Source organism: Haliotis cracherodii, unplaced genomic scaffold, assembly GCF_022045235.1.
Source record: "Haliotis cracherodii isolate W230 unplaced genomic scaffold, xgHalCrac1.p SCAF_6, whole genome shotgun sequence".
Classification (NCBI taxonomy): domain Eukaryota; kingdom Metazoa; phylum Mollusca; class Gastropoda; order Lepetellida; family Haliotidae; genus Haliotis; species Haliotis cracherodii.
In genome coordinates, this window is record NW_027266319.1 from 45089789 (window position 1) to 45116599 (window position 26811).

General features: G+C 38.1%; 1 protein-coding gene across 4 annotated transcripts in view; it reads right to left on the minus strand.

The window, feature by feature from the left end:
- Positions 1–26811, minus strand: part of LOC139445614 (RNA polymerase II-associated protein 3-like) — a 383319-nt gene that overhangs the window by 55373 nt on the left and 301135 nt on the right. For all 4 annotated transcript variants that reach the window (XR_011651874.1, XM_071226777.1, XM_071226776.1 and 1 more), the window contains one exon: positions 11636–11733. Coding sequence is in view for 3 of the 4 variants with exons in the window: in XM_071226777.1 (XP_071082878.1) it covers positions 11636–11733 (98 nt within the window). In the remaining variant the exon portion in view is untranslated. The remainder of the gene's footprint in view (positions 1–11635; positions 11734–26811) is intronic.

Here is a 26811-nt window from a genome sequence, read left to right on the forward strand (position 1 = left end):
TTATACCAAGCTCAAGCGGGATAAAGTCAGAAAAGTGTTAGCGGAAACGAAGCATTGTAAACTCATTTTAAAAATCTATCAACAAGCTGCTTATGCAATTGCTTAGCAAAAATAGCAGAAATATAGCAAAAATAGCAAAAATATAGCAAAAATAGCAACTGCTAAGCAAAAATATAGCAAAAATAGCAACTGCTAAGTAAAATTATAGCAACTGCTAAGCAAAATTATCGCAAAAATAGCAACCGCTAAGCAAAAGTATAGCAAAAATATAGCAAAAGTAGCAAAAAAATACGATAAATTGAACATTAGGGGTTATTATGTAATAATGTGGTTTGAAATCCTAATTCTTTCGCAACAGTTTATTATTTCAGGCTGTATTGGATATGCCATATTTTATTATGTTAAACTTAAACATCTCCTTAGGTAATACATTATGGAATGCTATGAACTTATTGAACAAATGCTCAAAAAACCTGATTAACATGCTGAAGAAGTTACAGCTAAATCTTTAGATAAACATAGAGAAAGTCTCTCGGCTTTGGTAGCCGGTGGAAAATGTGCCCAATATTTGGGGAAAAATTATACCATCGAAAAAATTGATAACATGACGGACGAAGAAATTAAAAAACTGTACGTGTGTAACGAGTCTAGACTGGGAGCTACTATGACTAAAACAATAGGGTCGGCTATGTTACAACTATACACAACCGTAGCTAGTACGTTTTTCCCTATCCTGGCAGAACATCGCCTGTATGCGAATCTCTCGAGAAAGACCCATTCATCGAACACGCTATAAGTGCAGTGAGCTGTGAGTTTTATCATAGATACAGAATGTTTTTAGCGCCGGTGACCACCTCTTTAATGACGGCTAGGTATTGTCAATTTAAACATACGTGCCCACTTAATAATAATGGAGACTCAAGTGACACCACAGATTGTGGAGACGCAACAACAAGTGAATGAGGAAATAACCCTGATTGCACAATCACAACAAGTGAATGAGGAAATACCAGCGATTTCGAAATGACAAGCCAGAGTGACTAAGAATCCTAGAAATGTCGCTGCTGGTAAAAAGGGTGAGTTAGCGAGGAAGTCTGCAAAAGCCCACAATTATTCAAATATTGAACATAGTTGTCTGATTAAAACTTGGGCTCCCTATGCACGAGGAGTTGTTGCTATAGCGGTGGTATGGTTGTTTTATAAGATCGGAGAAGAGAAAACGTCATCCCCGATTACACAACAACAAGTTCAATTAGAGGTAAGCCCTCATATAATGTTATAATGACTACTCCAGTTACAGACGGTAAATTGTTGGTAAACGCAACGTATCATTCAGCGGTGGTCAGCGGCTTGGCCATTGGCTATGCCCTTATAGCTAAAATGATTACTAAAGTCACACCACCCAAGCTAGATTTTAATGGTCATGATATCGGTATGATGGTTCTTGATATTGGATTGGCAATGGCAACAAAAGATATGCTCATCAAACAAGGACTTATCCCAGAAGACATAATGAAGTAATTAAACATTTGAATATTTTATATTATTGAACATTTGAATATTTTATATTCATATAATATGGCATCAATTGCGATGATAGTCGTTTGAGCTATTGTTAATGCGTTAGCTTTTTCGGGGAGTAATTTTTTATTTTCTAGTATGAGAGGAGAGGAGCAGAAAAGACATAATAAAGCATTAGAACAACTCAAAGCAGCCCAGTCACAATGGGCCAGGCGCAGAATATTAAGATTTTATAAATGATGAACTGCGTAAGCAGGGACATTCAATTCAAACGTTTAAGGATGTTGAATCTGCCATGCACGAATACTTCCTTGTTCATGGAAAGAAACTTGACCCAGTACAGAGACCAACAATAAGTCAGTTTTATACACCGTCAGAGGCTCATAAAGACCGCGGGATAGTATTTATAATGTTTGGGTTATCAGTCATTGCTATCTTCAGCTACACAATGACTACGCATAAATCATGATCTATGTCAGGCTGAGTGTTATCAGCTATTAATAACCCTGACTGCTAATCTATAAATAGCGCTGACTTGCTGTTCCGCTGTTAGTAACCCTGACGGCTTATCTATAAATAGCAATTAATACTCAGCTATAAATAGCGATGACTGGCTGACTGCTTATGTTAGGCTGGGCAGGACTCGGCTGATGACATGCATTTAGACAAATGATACTAGAAGTGTATATTTATCACAATGGCGAGAGGCACATCAACATGTAAATTCATACGCATGGGCCAATCACAATTTTGTGGAAAGAGCTCTATGTTGGATTTTTGTGGAATCCATTCCATTGTAATTAGAAAAGGGCATATCAATTATTCGTGTTCTGTATGTGGGATTGGGGTTAAAGGTAGTTACTGTTTATGTAAGAGTCACAGTGCTGACAAGAAACGGTTTCAAATTATTTATGAGAGGAAAAAGGCTTACCGAAATGAGATAAATAGATTGGGTAGAATTCAAACCAATTAGAGATTAGTTCACATGTATTTATATATCACAATGATCGTGGTCTACATGGATATTCTCGAATGAGAAAAGCTGAATTGATCGATTTACTCGGTTTGGAAAACAACAAATCCCAGACTGTTAGAGAACTCAAAGCTCAAGCGAAAAACAGTGGGCTGAGAGGTTATTCTTGAATGAGAAAAGCTGAATTGATTGTTTCACTAGATAATAATCAATCCGATGATGTTGATAAAGATAATCAACCAGTTGATGAGTTAAAATTTGCACCCACAGCCGGCGTTGGTAAATATCTAAGAGGTTGGAAGATGGATATTAATTCCAACATGGATGTTAATGATGTTAAGCCCATCGTATCGAGCAAAATTAACGAGGAGTTAGATGATTTAAACAGTATAAAATACCAGCTGACGGTTAAAATGTCATTGAGTAAAAGTAACGCAGACGATAGCGCTGAATATAACAAACCTTATTTCCAGAGCAATCAAGAAGTTAAAACCGAATCCGATACTATAAATGCATCATTAGATACACCAATTCAGAGGATACAGGAAACTTTAGAACGCTAGACTAATAGAGGTTCGGGTTGGGGTGTGGATAAAATGGATAGTTTATATTTAGATATAGCAAATTATATGCCTTTCAAAGGTGAATCTTATATAGTGAGTGAGTGAGTGAGTGAGTGAGTGAGTGAGTGAGTAAGGTTTTACGCCGCTTTTAGCAATATTCCAGCAATATCACGGCGGGGGACACCAGAAATGGGCTTCACACATTGTACCCATGTCGGGACTCGAACCCGGGTCTTGGGCGTGACGAGCGAACACTTTAACCACTAGGCTACCCGACCGCCCCGGATCTTATATAGATTTATCCTCGTATTATAAAAAGGAAAAAGCCATAATTAATGTAAAAAATAAAGGCGATGTCTGTTTCAGAATGATGATAAGATCTGCATTGTAATCAAATGCCAGTACCGTACGTAATTTACGCTGACTTCGAAGCGCTTATCAAACCTATATAAAATACCTAGCGAAGCAATCAAGATAATTTTACGTACAAAACTCAAGAACATATTCTTTGTGGGTTTGGATATATAGTTGTAAGGTATGATGGGAAAACAAACCCACCCGTGATTTACAGAGGTCCCGATGCAGCGGGAAAGTTCCTAGAATATCTATAAAATGAAGAGAGAATTATCAGGGAAAAGTTATCGCGTAAGAAACCCATGTGTATGACGAGGGATGATTGGAGGGCCTATAAGAAGTCAACGAGTTGTCATGTTTGTAATAAACCCCTGAATGGGGATTCCGTAAGAGATCATTGCCACGTCAGGGGTAATTATCGGTGAGCCGCGCATAACGAGTGTAACTTGAAACTAAAAATGAATTCTCAAACAATACCCATCCCCGTTGTGTTTCATAACCTTAGAGGATATGATTCTCATCTCATTATGAAAGCTATCTCAAAGACCGACGGCGGCTTAACGTGCATTCCTAACAATATGGAAAAATATATATAATTCTCGTTGACTAAAACTATACATTATAGGGACAAGGATGGGAAAGCCAGAATAAAGCAAAGTAATGGACTTCGATTCATAGACTCCATACAGTTTCTGTTATCTTCCCTGGACAATTTAGCTAATGCGAACAATCCCGATGACTTTGCAATAACTTAAATAACTTAAATTTCGATCCCATACTGATAGCCAAACAAATGTTCCGCTAATATCTGGTTAAATCTTTCAACGATAGCTTGACTATGGTGGGCCTGTTTTTCACCACTCCTGATTTCGACATCGTGCTTTGTTAACAGTTTAGTTAATGATCCCATAAACTCGCAACCAGGATCTACTTGAAATAGCTTAGGCCATTTTAGTGGTCTGGGTTTATATATGCGACTTAGTGCATTAGATACTTCTGTTGAATCTTTCGAGGTTAATGGCTCAGCCTCTTTGTAGCAACTAGCCACATCCACTGCGGTTAAAGCGTATTTATACGTTTTGCGTCTTACCTTATCATAACAATATGGAAAAATATATATCATTCTCGTTGACTAAAACTATACATTATACGGACAAGGATGGGAAAGCCAGAATAAAGCAAAGTAATGGACTTTGATTCATAGACTCCGTATAGTTTCTGTTATCTTCCCTGGACAATTTAGCTAATGCGAACAATCCCGATGACTTTGCAATAACAAATCAATATACTGATCGGTTAACACGGCATTTGTTGCTGAGAAAAGGTGTATACCCTTACGAATATATGGATGCTTGGTCTAGATTCGATGAAACTAAGTTACCACACCTTGAATCATTCTATAGTAACTTAACAGAATCTAAAATAACCGATGCCGATTATGAACACGCTCTGACGGTCTGGGATAAATTAGGTTGTAAGAATTTAAGCGATTATCACAATCTGTACTTAACAACCGATGTACTGTTACTCGCTGATATATTCGAGTTATTTAGAAAGACATGTATAAAACAATATGGCTTGGACCCGGCATAGCACTATTCCAGTCCCGGACTATCATGGGATGCATTGTTGAAGAAGACCAGTGTAGAACTAAAACTACTCACCGATTACGATATGCACTTGTTTATTGAGAAAGGATTAAGAGGCGGTATATCCATCACAGCGAAAAGGTAGTCTAAGGCTAATGATCTGAGTAAACCCGACACACATATATTATATCTCGACGCCAATAATTTGTACGGATGGGCTATGAGTCAACCTTTACCCACAGGTGGTTTTGAGTGGGTCGATGTGAATGATATCGATGTGAATGATATCCCCTCAGATTCCGATAAAGGGTACATACTAGAAGTTGACTTGGAATATCCAAATTCGTTACATAAAGATCATAACAGTTATCCGCTAGGTCCTGAAAGATTACCGGGTAATGGTGAATAAAGATTGGATGTCTGAATATCAACACTCCTTGATGGGTAATACTAGGTTAGCTAACTTAGAAAAACTCTTACCAAATTTGATGGATAAGACAAAATAAACAGTTCACCACAGAAATCTCCAGTTATATCTATCGTTAGGTAGGAAACTAAAGAAAATACACAGAGTTCTAAAGTTTGATCAAAGCCCTTGGATGGAGCCCTATATAAGGTTGAACACAGATTTAAGAAAGATAGCTACCAGCGATTTTGAAAAGAATCTATATAGGCTCATGAATAACTCAGTATTTGGTAAAACTATGGAGAATCTAAGGAAGCGTGTTGATGTTAAATTAGTTAGGTCTAATGAGGAAGAAAGACTCAGGAAACTTATAGCCAGTCCAGCTTTTAACAGAAGCAAGATATTTGATAACGACTTAGCTGCACTACATATGCAGAAGAGTAATATAAAATTCAACAGACCGGTGTACGTTGGTATGAGTATTCTTGACTTGTCAAAACTCTTAATGTATGACTTTTATTACAACAAACTTAAGAAGCAATATGGCGATAGATGCGAGGTGTTATATACCGACTCAGATTCTTTGTTGATGGAAATACAAACCGAGGATGTGTACAAAGATATGGCAGAAAAAATAGATATGTACGACACGAGCGATTACCCAAAAGATAATCCACTGCACAGCGTAGTAAATAAAAAGGTATTAGGTAAGATGAAGGATGAATGTGCTGGGACCCCTATTGCTGAGTATGTCGGATTAAGACCTAAGATGTATTCTATAAAGAAGTCCGATAATGGGGAGATAAGAAAAGCTAAGGGTGTTAGGAAGTATGTGGTAAAAAAGCATATCAAACACGAACTGTATAAAGAAGCATTATTCAACGGAACTCTTTTAGAAGTGTCAATCATAGGATATATGAATTAAGAATGAACAAGACATCATTATCCCCCTTAGATACAAAGAGATGGATTGATAAGGATGGTGTAACTACCTACGCTTATGGTTATGGCGGTAATACTGTATCGTTGGGAACTATGAGCAACTTTTCTCGTACAAATGCCCTGCCCGGTCCACCTTTAAGATAATAAAAAATAGGCTCTCCTTCTTTCATAACCAATCGACTAATGTTATTTGTCTTAAGGGACCAAATCGTATCGGTTGCACGCCGTAGGCCTCCATCGAGTTCACCGGGCTAGTATAAATATCTTACGCTTACTTATCCGGAAGTTTTTGTTCTTTGCCTCTCCTCGGTGCTGAAGATTCAGAAGTCACAGATTTCATTTTAATCGCATCGGATGGTTTCTTCCCGATTAATCTCGTTACTTCATTATTCAGCACTGATACAACAGCTGATAATCGTGTCACCCATTCAGTTGATCTTAATCGTTCCGATTTCATTTCGATCCCATACTGATAGCCAAACAAATGTTCTGCTAATGTCTGGTTAAATCTTTCAACGATAATTTGACTACGGTGGCCCTCTTTTTCATCACTCCTGATTTCGACATTGTGCTTTGTTAACAGTTTAGTTATTGATCCCATAAACTCGCAACCAGGATCTACTTGAAATAGCTTAGGCTATTTTAGTGGTCTGGGTTTAAATATGCGACTTAGTGCATTAGATACTTCTGTTGAATCTTTCGAGGTTAATGGCTCAGCCTCTTTGTAGCGACTAGCCACATCCACTACGGTTAAATCGATTTATACGTTTGGCGTCTTACCTTATCATGGGGAAGAAACAAGAGGTCAGCCTGATGAACTTCATTTGTTGTAAAAATATCAAACTTCTTCCTCGGTATATAACCTGGTGCCGGTAAGTATATTTGCCACATTGCTGGTTTCTTCAACCAATCATTGGCCACATCTTTAGATACATTAGCTGCAGTGGCTAATTTTTGTATTGCTCCTATACCTTTCCAATATCCTCGTTGTCTATAGTAAGTTTTATTCATTATTAATTAAATTATTGATGATTCTTTAAATACGACTCATGATGATGGTTGAATTGCCTCATCATTTTCGCATAAAAAATTCCCCCTGTAGTGGTGGCAGAGGTATATAAATCTGGCTCCAGTGGAAGTTGTCCAGAACCATCATTACCTATACTACTTGGGTGGTCCAGATTCGAATGTTGCATTATGTCATTTTCTGGTTGAACAGCAAGAGCCACCATGGTTGGCTCTACACATCAAGTTATGACAAACAAATTAGGATAAAGTAAACACCACCACAACAATTTTATATGTCTGTGTTTAATGACCTGCTGCTCAAGTCAGATAATGTTGGTATCATGAGTTTGGAGCCCTCCAACTTAATGAAATAAATGAGCTTATTATATGTTCTTTCTGTCAGAGGCCATTTTGTATCAAAGTTATCTTTTAAATTTTAATCTTTTTTACTCATATGGCTTTCAAATAATAGAAAATTTTGCAATAAATTCATATTTATATAAATATCCTATCTCACATTATACATTACTCCTTGTTCTTTGAACCTGGTTTGAAAACATCCTTGATCAAAGTTTCCAACTTCTAAAAAAACGTCACCCCAACACATCCGAGACACAAATATTTTCTAAGTTTATCATAATTTTACCTGCAAAAGTACATTTTAAGGGTTATCACAGTGTCAGTTAGGATAGGCTAGATTAGGTCAATTTGCGTTACTTTGATATATGCTATTTTCATAGCCCTGTGATTTATTAAATGAAGCCAGAAAAGCATTTTTCGAGCATTTGTAACAGTACTTTAAAACAGATACAGCAGGACTTTGGTAATCATGTGTTCAAACACTGTATCTGATCTCCAAAAGTATCCCTGCAAGATGGCAGTGTAGTTGTTGTGTAACACCATGGTCAAAGCAATTGCCCTCGTCCCATGTGGGTTAGGGGCTACTGGAGGCGGTAATCCCGCAAGTGATAGTCTCTCAAACTAACAGAATGCATCCAAAGGGAGACTGATCCAAGATACTTCTGAATTTGCAGCTGTTGATAAACATTCCGAAGTGATAAAGGTCTCAGATGTTTACCACTTCGGTGAAACCCACGAGTACGGGTATGGTGCTGACAAACCTAGAAACATAATCAGGGCTAACCAGGATTCGAACTCACAATCATAGGTTTCTGGCATGCCCAAGGGACGCAACTCTGCACAGCGAATCACTGCGCCTTAGACGACAGGGCCACCAGTGCCCCCATATTCTAATATAGGTGATAACAGATTTACTTAAATATAATAGTTCAGGGCAATCTATAAAAGTACGTAGACATATCTTTTGTCAACACTCAGAACAACACTCCAATCCACACTAAATTGCAACAATCAAATGACACTAGCAACGGTACTAAACCCCCTAAATGACTTACAAACCTTTAAAGCACTAGGCATTTATCTAATCAAAACAGGCCTACTTGGCTGCATTTAAAAAAAGTACAACAAACAAGCTGCCAAAAACCCCTAAAATTCTAAACCTATAAAAACACACAAACTCTTTTTAGTCCCCCCTCCACCTTTTGCATGGCATATTTCAAAATTCAAATTTGTTCTCCATTTCAAGTAAGCAACCCTAAAAAGCCCCACCTAGGTTGCCTCACCTTTTTCGGACATACCCTTTTCGACCAAACACTAAATGGCCTGGTGGGCCCGTGCATGAAATACGCATATGTCGGAAAGCACACATTAAATTCCTAATTTAAAAAAGTAAGTCTTTTGTCCTATTTAATATCATATCTGGGAGATGGGAACTTGTTACGTACCTTAGGCTTGTATTTATCTAAAAGCAATCTTGGAGGCACAGAAACACGGCCTACACCCCCAGGAACATTAAACCAGCGGGGGCTCAGTAATAGTTTGGGGGTGTATCTCTCATGATTGCAGGTTAGATTTGGTCACCATAAGGGGCAACTTAACAGGGGCTCAGTGATAACATATGTCAGTCCTTACCACATTGTGTGGTATATTTACATCCGAGTGTACTGGAAGTGACCTCTGAACTTGACTACGTGTGCACATGCATGAGTGGAAGCTCAAGGGCAGATGGGAAAATAGCGGAGGAAGTAGCATGTTTACGAATGGCGGGGATTTGACATGAACTGTCAGTGGTGTGTTAAGTGAGAGAAGGACTAACTATTGCTAACAGTGGAAAGGACCAAAAAGGTAATTAACACTCAGTACATCCAGACACGTTTTGAGGCGAGTCGCAGTTCCTCATTTTGACAACCACCCTCTTGCTACTCGACCTCAGTACTTGGATGACAATGCCAGGCCTCATTGTTCGCATGCAGTCGTGGATTACATGAGGGCCAATGCAAAACCAACTCTACCCTGGCCAGCAATGAACCCAGATTTGAACACCCTTGAACATGTTTGGGATATTCTGGGGCGGCGCATACAGGCTCGAGATCCTCCTGTATGAGATTTACGCTAATTGGAAGCAGCATTGCATCAGGAGTGGTTGTTTGTTTGCCCATCGTAGGCAGTTACTCCTGCTACTGATCTGTTTTACGTGTCATGTCAAGTAGAGACTTTAAGGAACATTTCACATGAAACATCATACGTAACTCGTTCACTTAATCCTTAATCATCTTGCCCTCATACTGTTTTGAGGTATTGTCTAAGGTCACAAACAGTACCTGTGTTACCATGATGTTTTTGTCAGTTAATTTCAATCACAACTCACCAATATCGTCTTATTTGTTGTCAAATGTTTGTTATATCTGATGACATTGGTATCGCCCAGCTCCTGTGGTGAGTCCTCCCATGCCATGATTTTTGCCATTTGACATGGTTCAGAAATAGGGGTGAGCTTAACCTTTTTCTTTGTGTATATGTCTGGGAGATGTGTTCTTGTTACCTTAGGCTAGCATCTATATAAAAAGCTTTAACTGAAACTACTAATATTTTGTTTCCCTTAATTAATATGTACTACTCGCCGCTCTATAATTATATGAAATTTTGTATAAATGTTACACAATGATAACTTATAAAAGCCCTTTCTGTGGATCTAATTATTATATGAAAACTAAGTATAAATGTTATATCATGATAGGTGTCTGAAATCATCAGGATTTATTTAGTTTGTGCATAATGTTTGAAATAAAGGCCAGTTTGTCTTTGCAAAATTCAATTTCATTGAAGGTGGAATATCAGATAGATTTATTGTTTTATTGATAGTTTGGAAATGGTCACTTCCACAAAGGTCATTGTGGACTGACCATTAGTGACATATCGAGAGAAGAGTAGATCCCAGTTGCAGGATGCAGATAAGTGCTTGAGTATTTTACCTTTAGTGTTAGTGTTTGTACCACCCTAGAGTGGGTTGTGGCCATTTAGATCACCCATGATAATAAAAGGTTTTGTGAGTTGATCATAGAGAGCTTGAAGATCAGTCAGCTGAAGAGCTGGTGAAGGTGGAATATACAGTGAGCACAAAGTAAAAACAACGTTCAAAGTAAGTCGCACTGCAACGGCTTGGAGATTGGTGTTAAGTATAACAGGGCTGTGGATAACATCATTCTTAATTGAAGATCCTCCAGTGGCCCTTTCACTCGAACCAGAAAAATAATGATATGCATTAAACTGACGTAAATTAAATTTATCTGCCTGCTTTAGATACGTTTCCTGCAGACAGAATGCTGAAGGTTTAAAATCCTGAACAAAGAGCTGTAATTTGTTTGAATCAGTTCTCGGTCATCCATTGTACTTTATGTGAAGAAGCCATCTCTTCGGAGGATTGACGGAAGATCTAACCCTCACCTTCCTTGAGGGCGATAAGATGTGTGTCCTATGATGTCATTGCTGACTGTTGGCAGTCACCTCCATATCCTCAAGGGATCAATACTTATTAAAAAGTTGGACATGTTTTTTGGTTTGGGTTTGTTTTCGCAACTTGTTTGTCTTTAGTTTCTGAGTTAGGTTTAGCTCATAGAGAGTAGGTAGTTAGCACTGATAATCACCTATCTGCCTAGTGCTTGGGACTTATTGCTTGTCTTTGTCGGGGCTAATTGCCTAGCTGGCTTCAATTTGCCCCTTGCTATGTCCATTCTTACACTTATCAATGCTAATTACAGTAGGATTAGACCTTTAAAATGGTGTATCAGATGTTGTAGCATCTATCTCCCCAGATATTCTTGGAACTTGCAGGTGTCACAGCAGTAATAGCTTCTGGTTGACTGGTGTTGTAAGAGTTAACTAATAACTACACATAGAACAAAAATCCAAGAATACTTACGGAACATAAAATTCTTTAAAGACTGCCAGAATGTTGACAAGTATGTCTGAATCCAGCATCTCCCCAAATAGAGTTGGAAAAGTAGATGGAGCAATCCTCTGCAGAAACAGAAATTAAAATTAGTGTAAAACTGTTGCTAAAAGGTACAGAAAAGGTACAGGAAAGCCCCCAAAATGTATCACCGGTATATGTTATTGTGCATACCACATGTTTCCTTAAATTCACATCAAATTTCATAATGATACATAAAAAGGTTGAGATATGAGCAAAATAGCACCATAAGGCTCTGTAGTTCTTCTGAATATTCTGGTTTATCATATGCAATAAAAAGACTCAGCTATGTAGAGATGGGCGTGCATTTTGCACGCCGTAATGAGTTATTGGCGCTTTGAAACAAACCTTAGTTGATAGAGAGAATGGATACATATATCATAATGCCATACGCTGACTTATTAAAAGTAATAATGTGTAGTTGTAATGTATGTGTATTTTAGTATTATATGTCAACATCAAGTTTTCAAAATCATGAGCATATGAGCCTCAACGGTGACTTGTCAGATGTGTTGTTGTAGTCTACAGATGATTTCTTTACTCAGTTGTTTATGCATCTGAATCTGTACTATCACTAAAGTTTCTCATAAACTATGTAATGTATAAAGCTGAAACATCTTCCCATGGTCTGTATCTAATTGTGCTGTGAACATCAACTCATTTCGTTGCCAAGTTTGGTTTCCATGGTAACCTGATGAAACAGTCTTAAATCAAGATGGCGACCAAACGCTTGGATGTAGCACTTTTGACCCCCGATCGAAATTGATCAGTATCTTATGACGGTGTCACATGCAAAATCTGGAAGCCATTGTTCTAATAGTGGCTGAGAATGACACCATAGTGTTTTATGCTGTTTTTATCACTTTTAGCATTCTAGCAGTCTTTAATCCAATATGGCTGTCAAACGACGTAACTTTTGACAAACAGCTAAGAACATGAAATTTTAGCTATACATATAATACAACAGGTCGTGGTAAAGCATAAAAACCAATCGCTTCCACCATACATACAATAACAGCAGTGTCTTAGCTTGCCAAAAAAAGTACATTTTCGTTAAACAGACTACCTAAATGATTTTGACCCAGTGACCTTGGTGACCTTGAATTTTTGAAAATGTTTTAGTCCTGCTACCCGATCCAGGGGTCAAAACAGCCCAAATCGCAAAAATAACAATTTCTTATTAGGGCTCCCTGTCTAAAAGGCAAGAGCCCTATTGTAATCGTTCGATTTATTAGGGCTCCAAGCCGAAAGGCTGGAAGCCCTATTGTAATTGTTCGATATATTATTAGGGCTCTAAGCCTGAAAGGCTGTAGAGCCCTATTGTAATCGTTGTGTTTATTATTATTATTATTATTTTTCCGCCGTTTTTTGTACCAGACCTGCAAAGACAACCAGTGTCCAGAATGGCTTCAAAATCGACAGCAACATCGGCATCAATGTGACGCAGCAGCCATAAAAAATTCAAGGCCATAGGCCCAATGGCTAAGGGCAGATAACTCATCAAAGTTTTAACTTCAGCAGCAATTATCTTCGAAACTAAATGTCCAATGACTTCCAGATTTGCCATGCGGCAGCGCAATCAGATGCCCATCATTTTGTACTGCAGGACCATGGTAGCTACAACGCACTGTTTGGCAGCCATATTGGATTTAACGGTTTTGGCACTTTCTTTCAGCATTTTTCTCAGTACTTGTCTCTCAAAATCTGCTCAGCTCAAACTACCAGCTCAAAAGCTTCCAAACTTTCCATACTTTGTGTCCAAGTACCATACTAACAACTTCCGAGAAAACATACTTAGGTTTTCCTGATACCTCATGTCCTGGCGATTCCAGAACACCAAACCGTTTGACTGTAGCTGAAGGGACAACGAAACTACATCGTTTTAAACATGGCACTCTTTGGCCCAGGTCCATAAACTTGCCATATAGCACAACTCGAAACACTAATATTTCGACTAATACTGGGCCGATTTCACCCAAATTTCGTGTGTATGTAAACTGGGCCTGTTCATAGTCATGCCTAATTGTAGCCACGTCGTTTTGAAGGATGGGAAGAGAAAAATGTGAACTGAATACATCTATAACAACAAATTTTAACCTATTGTACCTCACCATATCATCCAATAAATGTCAGACTAGTCATGCTTTAGTATTTAAATATGCAGTTCGATAATGAAATGCTTTCACAAAATTCCACGTTTCACATACAGCAAACTGTGATCTGACTGTGAAAATGTCATTTTATGGGGAAAACAATCAGATTTTACGACACTTCAAACTTGTTCAGAGACTGAAAGAAGCGTCCTTGCTCTTGACGCTATATTCGGTAAATCTGTGGTATATGTTTGTGGATTTCATAAACAAGTACGTGGGCTTTGTGTATAAATTTCAGCGAACTGCTATTGTGTTCATCCGCTGTGGAGTGACGAGATCAGTTGTCAGTGTACATTCTGCTGGTGAACAACGCAAGAAGAAACGGAGTTTAGAAATCCATTTTTGAAGCAGTGAAAGAAGCTGCAGTAATATATCGGAATAAGCCCCGTTCACAGCATTTCAGTCTACTTAGAACACTGATAACGTCTTCGCAACGGACTTCTCCAATAGGCATACTTATTTCTTGAAGTAGTACCGACACGGTGATGTTTGAGATGTAATGTTGTGCCCTGTTTCCTGGTGAACTGCAACTGTGTTCTATGGCTATGGTTTCTGGATTACAGCTTAGCTACTACTGGTCCGATTTCGACCAAATTTCGTGCGTGTTGCTTGCACATACAACATACATACTTGATAACAACATACTTGAACCTATTGTACCTCAGCAGATCATCCAATAACTGTCAGACTAGGCACTTTTTAGTATTTACTCATCCGAATCATACATTCACCAAACTGTGATCTGACATGTTTTGAAAATGTTTTTTTCGGGAGAAGGGGGACAAAGCGATTTTATGAAGTTTCCAACTCGTTGATTAAAGACACTGAAAGAAGCAGCTGTAAAAATTTCAAACAAACCCTGTTCTGTGATTCTGTGTCCTATTCCCTGGTGAACTGCAACTGTGTTATTCCTATGGTTTACCGATTTCACTAGCGGCAGAGAGACATACTTATCTATAGAAAGCATGTGCGTACAACATGTCAACATGCTGATTTGGCCATGTCCGAAGGTGGTATTCTCGGCAGTGATGCAGGGTCGTGCATCGATGGTATAGCCCAATGGACAAATAAACTTCGAACATATTGTGTATAACCACCCAAACCCTGCTTCAGCCGGCACTGACAAGGTGTATTTCGTGGCAAGGGCCAGCCAGCCACTGTAACACTATAGCCAGACTGCACTAACGCTATATCGCGGTGATTGACCTATTTGTACCAGTCAATGCACTCAGTAAACTGCATTGTTCCCCAGGTCTTTTGTTTGCGTTTGACCCCATCGCCTTTCTCGGTTAATACAAACTGTGAACACATGATCCATAACCACCTAAATACTAATTGCTTCAATGGGCACTCAGGATAGATGATATGTATAAGAGTGTACAGTAGTGCTTATATCATTCCCGATACCGGAAGTGACTTATGAGTCAACTGGGATAATTGTCTTAAAAGTAATGACCTTGAGCCATTAAAAACTCATTTTCATTGGTTAAGTTCTCTGTATAACCAAAGTGAGATATTGTGAAATTCACTACCATGAATGTAAACAAGCATCAGCACTTATATTTGATATCGCTTGGAGCCCGCATCGTTGCTTGCAACTATATTTTATTATTATTATTTATTATTCCGCCGATTTTTGTACCAGCGCTAGCAAAATAACCACTGGGCCGATTTTGTTCAAATTTTGTGAGTGTATGGAGACCTTTGAGTACTAGATTCCCCAAAAAACACAAGGCCATAGGCCCAAAGGACAAGGGCAGATAACTGAAAAACAAGTATTTTTGGACGATATATTTTGCCCTGCTGCTCCACAACCGTTTGTCCGTTTACTTTCAAACCTTGTATGTATCTGCTGCTTCAGTTCCTTGACATTGTTTGTTCTTTGACTTTGGTCATTGGTCACATGGTTTGGCAGCCATATTGGATTTAAGTTTTTCACAGGGTTTTTGGGGTACCTGTCTTCAAATACTATCTCCTTTGAATCCACTGCATGAAATGTTTTCAAACTTTCTGAGAATTGTCTCCATACAGAACAATAAATAGCCATAGCCGTTTTTTTATATCTTTTTTAGTTGCGGCCATATTTGATTTAAGGTTTTCACAGGGTTTTTGGGGTACCTGTCTTCAAATACTATCTCCTCTGAATCCACTGCATGAAATGTTTTCAAACTTTCTGAGAATTGTCTCCATACAGAACACAACTTTTTCTTGGTTACGGCGCTAGTGGATTTTGATTTTGATGATTTCTTTCACCGAATATTTACTTTATACAAAGATCATATCTTATAAGGTTCTCCACAGAAACCATTGAAAGTTCACATGAAGTTAGTCGGACAAATGTACATCATATTTTGTTCTTGGTTGCATGCTAAAAGTAACACCGCTTGTTGGTAATATTGACAAAATACCGAATACATCGCTCAGAAAACCTAGGGATATTTCCCTTTGACCATCAAGTGTCTTTTGCATTATGTATACTACCCTTGAAGATGAGGGTTAGAATTGGTCTTCAGCAACCCTTGCTTGTCTTAAGAGGCGATTATCGGGATTCGAACATTGTCTTGGTGGTAAATGGGTTTAGAACACACTGGTTAACTCTGGCACACACCAATTTCGTAGCGGTGATGTCCTGCAAACGGTGACTATCTTTTGCATGAGTTGGTACAAGCAAACCATGTGCGGATTCGAACATGGTCGAAGTCAAACATGGGTTAAGAACACACTGGGACATATGGGGTGACGTCTCACAAGCAGTTCATTATATTTGACGGCGTTGGTACAGGCAAACCATTTGAGGATTCGAACATCGTCGAAGTCAAACATGGGTTAAGAACACACTGGGACATATGTGGTGATGTCCCACAAGCAGTTCATTACATTTGACGGCGTTGGTACATGCAAACCATATCAGGATTCGAACACGGTCGAAGTCAAACATGGGTTAAGAACACACTGGGACACATGTGGGGATGTCTGACAAGCGGTTCATTACATTTGACGGCGTTGGTACAGGCAAACCATTTGAGGATTCGAACATGGACGAGGTCGGAAAAAGGTTTAGCACTTTAGCTCAGCAATACGACATAAACCCGGGGCCCTGACAAACTCAGAACGCTCATCCATTTGACTTGAGCTCAACTGACAAAGAAGTTACAGCCTGTTAAAGAGTCACCAAGCCGAAAAGCTGAAGAGTCCCAGTGCTATCGTTCGATTCAATATTATTATTATTCCGCCGATTTTTGCACCAGAGCTAGCATAATAACCACTGTCTCGATTCCGTTCAAATTTTGTATGTGTATCCAGATACTTATGTACCAGATACAACACAAATTCCAAGGCCGTAGGCCTAAAGACCAAGGGCCGATAACTGAAAGATAAGCAATTTTTAAAGCTATATTTAGCCCTATTGCTTCGCAACCGCTTGTCCAATTACTTTCAAACTTTAGATGTGTCTGCTGCTTTGGGTGCTTGACATTTTATGTTCTTTGACTTTGGTCATTGGTCACCTGGTTTGGCAGCCATATTGGATTCAAGGTTTTCAGTGTCTTATGGGTGTCTGTTTTTAAATGCATACTCTTCTGAATCCATTGCATGAAATGTTTTCAAACTTTCTGAAAATGGTCTCCTTACATAGCACATCAAACTCTGTTAGCCGATTTTGAATATCTTTAATAGCGACGGACCTTGTGGATTTTGATTTTGATCATTTTTTTCACCGAAACTTTACTCTGAAGATCATATCTTGTAGTGTTCTCCACAGAAACTATTGAAAGTTTTCATGAAGTTAGTGTGCCATATGCATCTTATTGTTTGTTTTTGGTTGCATACAAAAGTAACACCTTTGGTGGTATTATTTGATTAATATTTGGGACACCCCTGGAACACGTTAATTTCGTTGTGGCGATTTCCTGTAACTATTTCTTTACGGAATTGGTACAAGCAAACCTTAAATGGATCCGAACATGTCCGAGGTCGGAAATGGGGTAAGAAAAGACTTGGACACCCCGGCACACGACAATTTCGTAGCGCTGATACCCTACAAGTGGTGCCTACATTTGACGGATTTGGTACAAGGAAACCCTTTGAGGCTTCGAACATGGACGTTTGTGCACAGTATAGCTTGGAGCCCGCCATTGCTGCTTTGCAGCTATATTTATTATTATTATTATTATTATTATTATTATTATTATTATTATTATTCCGGTGTTTTTTGTTTCGATCATAACTCAAGAACCAGTACTCAGAAGCTCTTGAAAATTTGCACCAAGATACCTAAGGTCCTTAAGTTATATCTTATATCCAAAAAATCTCGAGACTCTCGACTCAAGGACAGTAGTATAGGTAATAGGGGGTTCTGGACCACTTCAACTGGAGCCAGAATTATATACCTATACCACCACTACAGGGGAAATTTTTTATGCAAAAATGATGATGTGATTTAACGATCGTCATGAGATTAAACTAAATTGTAATGAAAATGGCTCTAGCTCACCACCACTTGGAGCCATTTTCAAACCTATCAATGCTTATATGATATAAATTTTTATAAGTAATAGGGGTTCTGGCTCATTTCAACTGGAGCCAGATTTATACACCTATACCACCACTACAGGGGGAATTTTTTATGCAAAAATGATGCTGCTATTCAACGATCGTCACAAGATTAAACTAAATTGTAATGAAAATATTCTCTATTATTTTTATTCATATGTATATCATTATTTTTAACAAAGTGATACTCAACATTTTTACTCAGTTCTTCGTTCATTTTACTAGGAGACCAGACTATATACTCTTCTTGGTAATTGGAAAGAAACAATTGATGACCGTATTTGGTTGGTTTGATATCACTGATATAATATATACCTTGTGGTAATTCTATCAATGCGTGTCGGTCCGACGTTGAATAATGAACAATTTGCATACACGTATATGCAAGGGGCCGACATATGGTTCTCAGTAGGAAGTGACAACTTGGAGACGATGGCTTCTGGTATATACAGTTTTACTTTATACATGTAAATATATACATACAATAGACACTATGTGCCAGGTCAGCACATAGTGGTAGTGGTTGTTGTCTAGGTGCCCTGGAGCACCCAGCCTAACCCTAGCTAGGCTATGGGTAAGACCTTTTTTTCCTCCTTCTCTCAATCTCTCTGGACCAAGGCTTATATAGTCAAGGTCACCTGACATTTAGTAAGTAATAAATATAAATGTAAACAGTAAATCATCAGTGACATACTTGCACATCCTGTTCAGGATGGCAGACGGTCGATGTACACAAAAACAGAGATTAACAAATAGGATTAGCATCTAATAAATAACAGCAATTAAGTGTTTCAAGGCATATAGATGTCATGGCTCCAGGGTAATGAGCCTTTGCAATCAAATGTTCTTCAGACAATGGATGTCGTAAATCAGTCGCTATGACAATTCTCTCCATTTGATAATTTTGTCCCTGAGCATAAATTCCATTATTATATATTTATGTAAGCATTCTTCTAAATGTTGGTTTTGGCAAGAAATAATTGATGCGCTTGTTGTCTCCCCTGTTCTATGAACTTTTTTTCCTCGTCTTCACTACTAATACCGCTGGTCTTTGATCGAATCTCCTGCTTGATGAGGCAATTCAACAATCGTCATGAGTCGTATTAAAAGAAACATCAATATTAATTAATAATGGAAAAAATTTACTATAGCCCACAAGGATATTGGAAAGGTATAGCAGCGATAAAAAAATTAACCACCGCGGCTAAGGTATCTAAAGATGTGGCCAAGGATTGGTTAAAGAAACAAGCGATGTGGCAAATATACTTACCGGCACCGCGTTATATACCGAGGAAGAAGTTTGATATTTTTACAACGAATGAAGTTCATCAGGCTGACCTCTTTTTTCTTCCCCACGATAAGGTAAGACGCAAAACGTATAAATACGCTTTAACCGTAGTGGATGTGGCTAGTCGATACAAAGAGGCTGAGCCATTAATCTTGAAAGATTCGACTGAAGTAGCTAATGCACTGAGACGCATATATAAATGCGGACCACTAAAATGGCCTAAGCTATTTCAAGTAGATCCTGGTTGCGAGTTTATGGGATCAATAACTAAACTGTTAACAAAGCACGATGTCGAAATCAGGAGTGGTGAAAAAGAGGGCCACTGTAGTCAAGCTATCGTCGAAAGATTTAACTGGACATTAGCGGAACATTTGTTTGGCTATCAGTATGGGATCGAAATGAAATCAGAACGATTAAGATCAACCGAATGGGTGACACGATTATCAGCTGTTGTATCAGCGCTGAATAATGAAGTAACGAGATTAATAGGGAAGAAACCATCTGATGCGATTAAAATGAAATCCGTGACTTCCGAATCTTCAGCACCGAGGAGAGGCAAAGAACAAAAACTTCCGGTAAGTAAGCGTAAGATATTTATATCAGCCCGGTGAACTCGAAGGAGGCCTACGTCAAGCAACCAATCCGATTTGGTCTCTTAAGATATATAAAATTAGTCGATTGGTTATGAAAGAAGGAGAGCCTATTCTTTATTATCTTAAAGATGGACCGGGCAGGGCATTTGTACGAGAAGAGTTGCTCATAGTTCCCAACGATACAGTATTACCACCATAACCATAAGCATAGGTAGTTACACCATCCTTATCAATCCATCTCTTTGTATCTAAGGGGGATAATGATGTCTTGTTCATTCTTAATCTATATATCCTACGATTGTAACTTCTTAAAGAGTTCATCTCATGTTTGAATGTTCTACCCTTGAATAATGCTTCTTTATACTGTTCGTGTTTGATATGCTTTTTTACCACATATTTCTTAACACCCTTAGCTTTTCTTATCTCTCCATTATCAGACTTCTTTATAGAATACATCTTAGGTCTTAATCCGACATACTCCGCTATAGGAGTCCGAGCACATTCATCTTTCATCTTACCTAACACCTTTTTATTTACTACGCTGTGCAGTGGATTATCTTTTGGGTAATCGCTCGTGTCGTACATATCTATTTTTTCTGCCATATCTACACATCCTTGGTTTGTATATCCATCAACAAAGAATCTGTGTCGGTATATAACCCCTCGCATCTATCGACCTCTGTAAATCACGGGCGGGTTTGTTTTCCCATCATACCTTACTACTATATATCCAAACCCACAAGGAATATGTTCTTGAGTTTTGTACGTAAAACTATCTTGATTGCTTTGGTTGGTATTTTCTATCGGTTTGATAAGCGCTTCGAAGTCAGCGTAAATTACGTACGGTACTGGCATTTGATTACTATAATGTTAAAATTTTAATATATTTTCCCCCTCTTTAGGCATATCGATCCTGATAGCATTCTGTCTAACACCTCTGCAGTCATCTTTATGCGCTTCTAATAGATCTTGTCTGCTGTACCCATGCAGGCATCTTTCGCAGAAATATTTCTTTTCCTTATGGGTTGTTTGATCGTATAATAGTCTGCTTAAACTCTTTATCCACGTATAATGATATTTTCCATCTTTTTCGATCAGAAATGAATTGATTCTGGGAATATGTTCTGGAGTGGAGCTTATCCTGTGTACAACAATTCCTTTAGAAGAATGTCCGAAAACATTTATAGCTAAATTATTTTGCTTTTCCACCTTATCAATTTGTGAGATTGGTGTAGGTTTGTCTATACCAATGAGGTTTTTAGTTCATCGTTTTAGGGATAACTCGAAGGTCTATCCGGATGTTTGTCTACGGGGAACAATGCAGATCTTATCATCATTCTTAAACAGTCATCGGATTTATTTTTTAAATTAATTATGGCTTTTTTCTTTTTATAATACGGGGGTAAATCTATACAGTCATGCCCCGCTTATACGGACTTCAGATATCCGGAAACCGAGGTTTCCGGATGATTTTCATTCAAAACGAAATAATTACTATATAACTTTACCCGTATATCCGGAAATTCAGTTTCCGGAACCGGACGGTCATTTTCATACACAAAACACTGAAATGCACACAAAATTGTCTCACTTATCCGGACAATACACTTCCGCTGGTGGTAATCCTTTGATTTGTGAGAAGTCAATTAACCAAGTGACACTGAGTTACGTTTGAGACGAGCTTGTTTTTTGTACATGTAATCCCCTTCGATAAATATGGCGTCTGTGGTTGTCAGAGGTCTTACATGACTTACACTAGAATCAATCCTAAATCCACAAAATAAATTAGAAAAATTCAAAGCCTTAGGCATATACCTAATTAAAACAGGACTAATTAGTCGCATTTAAGCCCCAAATAAAATATTAAAACCAAAACTACCTTATCTAACAACCACCCAACACACACAGCTCCCTTAGTTCGTCCCCCACCCACTCTTGGCATTCTTTCCAAATCTCAAAATTTCAAACCTACTATATAAGCAACCCCTAAAGCCCCCCTCCTGGGTTGCATAAACTCACTTTTCCCCTTTTTGGAAACACATTAAATGGCCTGGCTGGGCCTGTGTGCTACATACGCTGGCAGTCGGAAAGCGCACGTTAAATCTTTGTCAGAGGTCAAAGTTGTGTAAGTATGGCCTGTAAACCAGCGACACGCAATTACTGCATGCGAAAAAAGGGAAATTTGTCTGTTTAAAGAAAAACACCCGTCAGCAAGTTTAGAAACCATCAGTAAGCAACCAACCCGAACCTCTATTAGTCCAGCGTTCTAAAGTTTCCTGTATCCTCTGAATTGATGTACCTAATGATGTGCTTATAGAATCGGATTCAATTATAACTTCTTGATTGCTTCGGAAATATGGTTCAGTATATTCAGTGCTATCGTCTGTGTTACTTTTACTCAATGACATTTTAATCGTCAGCCGGTATTTCATACTATGTAAATGATCTAATTCCTCATTAATTTTACTCAATACGATGGGCTTAACATCATTAACATCCATGTTGGAATTAATATCCATCTTCCAACCCCACGCTGGCTGTGGGTACAAATTTTAATTCAACATCATCTTGTTGATTTTTATCAACATCATCTTGTTGTTTTTTATCAACATCATCGGACTGATTATTATCTAGTAAAGCGATCAATTCAGCTTTTCTCATCAGCCCACTGTTTTTTGCTTGAGCTTTGAGTTCTCTAACAGTCTGGGGTTTGTTGTAACCGAGTAAATTGATCAATTCAGCTTTTCTCATTCGAGAATATCCATGTAGACCACGTTGTTTTGCCAAAGCCTTTAACTCTATGATAAAATTGTGATTTAATGGTATATGCAAAATGATTCAAATGTCTAAATGGTTGTTTTTCATATATAAATATGTATTCTCCCCAACCTATTCCTCTCATTGATGTAATCTCTCTTCCTAGCGTAAATAATCTGGTTCCTGACCCTATTAGCACTGTGTTTCTTACATAAACAATAACGACCTTTGACCCCTATCCCACCTACAGATCATGTATAGTTAATGTTTCCCTGCCTGATGTAATAAGAGTGGATACCACAGTAAATACCAACAGAACGTCAGTTGCATTGAATTTTTTTTCCCCATGAGTGTAAATCTGCACATATTCATGGTTATACATTTATCATATCATTTGTCTAAATGTAAATCACATCTCCACCGGTGAGTCAGAGCTGTCATCGCTATTTATAGATTAGCAGTCAGGGTGACATGGTTGATAAGACTCACCCTAACTAGGTCATGGTTTATGTGTAGTTATTGTGTAACTAAAAATAGTGATGACAGATAACCGAAACATTATGAATACTATCTGGCATTTTTTTTGTTCCTCTGACAGTGTATAAAACTGACTTTTTGTTGGTTTTGGCATTGCTTCAAGTTTTTTTCCATAAACGAGGAAGTATTCGTGCATGGTAGATTCAACATCCTTAAACGTTTGAATTGAATGTCCCTGCTTACGCATTAATAAAATCTAATCTTAATATCCTATTCCTGGTCCATTGTGACTGGGCTGCTTTCTAATGCTTTATTATGTCGTTTACGCTCCTCTTCAACTTCTTTAGCGTTTGATTCCCTCATACTAGAAAATAAAAAATTACTCCCCGAAAAAGCAAGAGCATTAACAATAGCCCCACTGACCATCATTGCAATTGTTGCCATGTTCGATAATATAAAATATTCAAATGTTTAATTACTTCATTATGTCTTCTGGGATAAGCCCTTGTTTGATGAGCATATCTTTCGTTGCCATTGCTAATCCAATATCGAGAATCATCATACTGATATCCTAACCAATAAAATCTAGCTTGGGTGGTGTGGCTTTAGTAATCATTTTAGCTAAATAGGCATAGCCACTGACCACTGCTGAATGTCATGCTTCTTATAGCATTATATTGGGGCTAACCTCTGATTGAACTTGTTGTGTAATCGGGGGTGATGTTTTCTCTTCTCCGGTTTTATAAAACAACCATACCACCACTATAGCAACAACACCTAGTGCCCAAGTTTTAATCGGACGACTATGTTCAATATTTGAATTATGTATTAGTTTCGCTTTCCTCCCCAGCACGCCCTTCCTACCGGCTGCGATTTTTCTGGGGTTCTTCTTGGTAACACTGAGTTGTGATGTTGCTGGTATTTCCTCATTCACAATCTGTGGTGCATCCTTGTTCACTTGTTGTTGTGTCTCCACAATCTGTGGTGTCACTTGTTGTACAATCTGTGGTGGTGTCACTTGAGTCTCCATTATTATTAAGTGGGCACGTATGTTTAACATGGTTCCCACTTTTTTTCTTCCGAAAAATTCCCTGACATTTCCCTGATATTTCCAGAGAACTTAGAACTTTTCCAGACTGCATTACACGGCCTCCATTATAACAACTGGGAGTGGTGTTTTAACTTTATTATATAAACAGCTTTAATGGAACACCAATGGAAACGTCTTTTTTTTAAAGATATTTCTGTACAAAAGTGTGTTATGTTTGGTTTAAGGAAAACTAAGTCACCAAGTAATTATCCTCCCCTTAAGGCCATCCATCTGCCACCATTTAAAGAGTTCAAAGTACAAATTAACTCCATCAATCATTGCCCAATCAAAACAAGTATTACAATTTTTGAAAATGGACTTCAGGACTAGGATCTCACAACTTTAGAAACATGAACATGAACTAATTAGTAACATTATAATAAAGTAAATACCATCACTACTTTCAGTGCAACATTCATGCACAGCATTTCACAAACTAACCATTCAAATATACATCTGCACTTTCAAAAGGTCACCAGGGAATAGATAATTATAACCACAACTGAAGTCACCCTAAGTTTTTCCAATGATTTATCTAACACTGATACACTTTTCATTAACAAAGAGCTTTATAGAATCCTAATTGCATTATTTTGTTTGTTCTTGAACAGTAGAACTTTATGAGATTTGAAATTTTACATTCAAATTGATTTCTGAAATTCAAATGGTATACTAATACCAAGGCAATGTAATATTTTACTCAAAATATTTTAAATTTAGAATTTAGTTAGCTCTGGAGGTAAGGGGCGCAAATCCCTATCAGCCACATTGACCTTGACCTTGATATAGTAAAATTTGACAGATACCTCTTATTCAAACGAATAAACTCCATTGCTTAAATTTGAGTGTCTGCCACAACCATTAAATAATAGAGAGTATGAGTTCCAAGAGCAAAAAATCCCTGATAAATCCCTGATTTTGAAGTTTTTAGTGAACTCCCTGATATTTCCCTGACTGGAAATTTTTCCAACACATTTCCAAGTTTTCCAGTGGCAGTGGGAACCATGGTTTAAATTGTCAATACCTAGCCGTTATTAAAGCGGTGGTCATCGGAGCTAAGAACATTCCGTATCTATGATAAAACTCACAGCTTACTGCGCTTATAGCGTGTTCGAAGAATGGGTCTTTCTCGAGAGATTCGCATAAATACGGGCGATGTTCTGCCGGGATAGGAAGAAACGTACTAGCTACGACTGTGTATAGTTGTAACATAGTCAAACCTATTGTTTTAGTCATGGTAGCTCCCAGTCTAGACTCGTAACGCGCGTACAGTTTTTTAATTTCTTCATCGGTCATGTTATCAATTTTTTCGATGGTATAATTTTCCCCAAAATATTGGGAACATTTTCCACCGGCTGCCAAAGCCGTGAGTCTTTCTCTATGTTTATCTACATCTTGATCTACTTCTTGATCAGGTTCTTTGAGCATTTGTTCGATGAGTTCGTCGCATTCCATAATGTAATACCTACGGAGATATTTAAGTCTAACATAATATAATATGGCAAATCCAATACAGCCCGTAATAATAAAATGATGCGAAAGAATGAGGATTTCAAGCCACATTATTACATAATAACTGCTAATGTTCAATTTATCGTATTTTTTGCTATATTTGCTATAATTTTGCTATTTTTGCTAAGCAATTACAAAATAGCTAAACTTCCTGTATACTGTTTACGAATTTGTCTGGCTAATTCAGGATCTGTTATCATATCATACTCCAGCGAGATATTGTCAATGGAATAGCTATCATCTTCAGCAGCTCTGAATACTCTGCCATAGTCATTAAAAGTTAGTTCGTATTCTAACCTATCACCTAGGGATGCTTGATAAAAGGGCAAGTAGGAATCTAGTAATTCAAAGTCTAGCGGAATATAGAATCGGTTACCTAATGCGCCGGCAACACCATTATCAGCACCCACATGCAGTCTCAATGTGTTCCAATTACAAATACCTTGGTACTGTAAGTTTTCCCGTTCTTTATCCTTTCTCCAGAGATCCATGTAACAATAGTATACATTGCTATCATCAATACTCAAAACCTCATTACCACTAATTTTAATCGCAATTTTCTTAACGATAGCATGACCTATGTTCTGAACAGGTTCCCTGTTAACGTCGGCAGAAGTCAAACTAATCGTAAATGCTAGTCGGACAGTTCCCGGGACTAACACATCGTGTGCGCCGAGATTAGGAAAGCAAACCAGAAGCGTTTG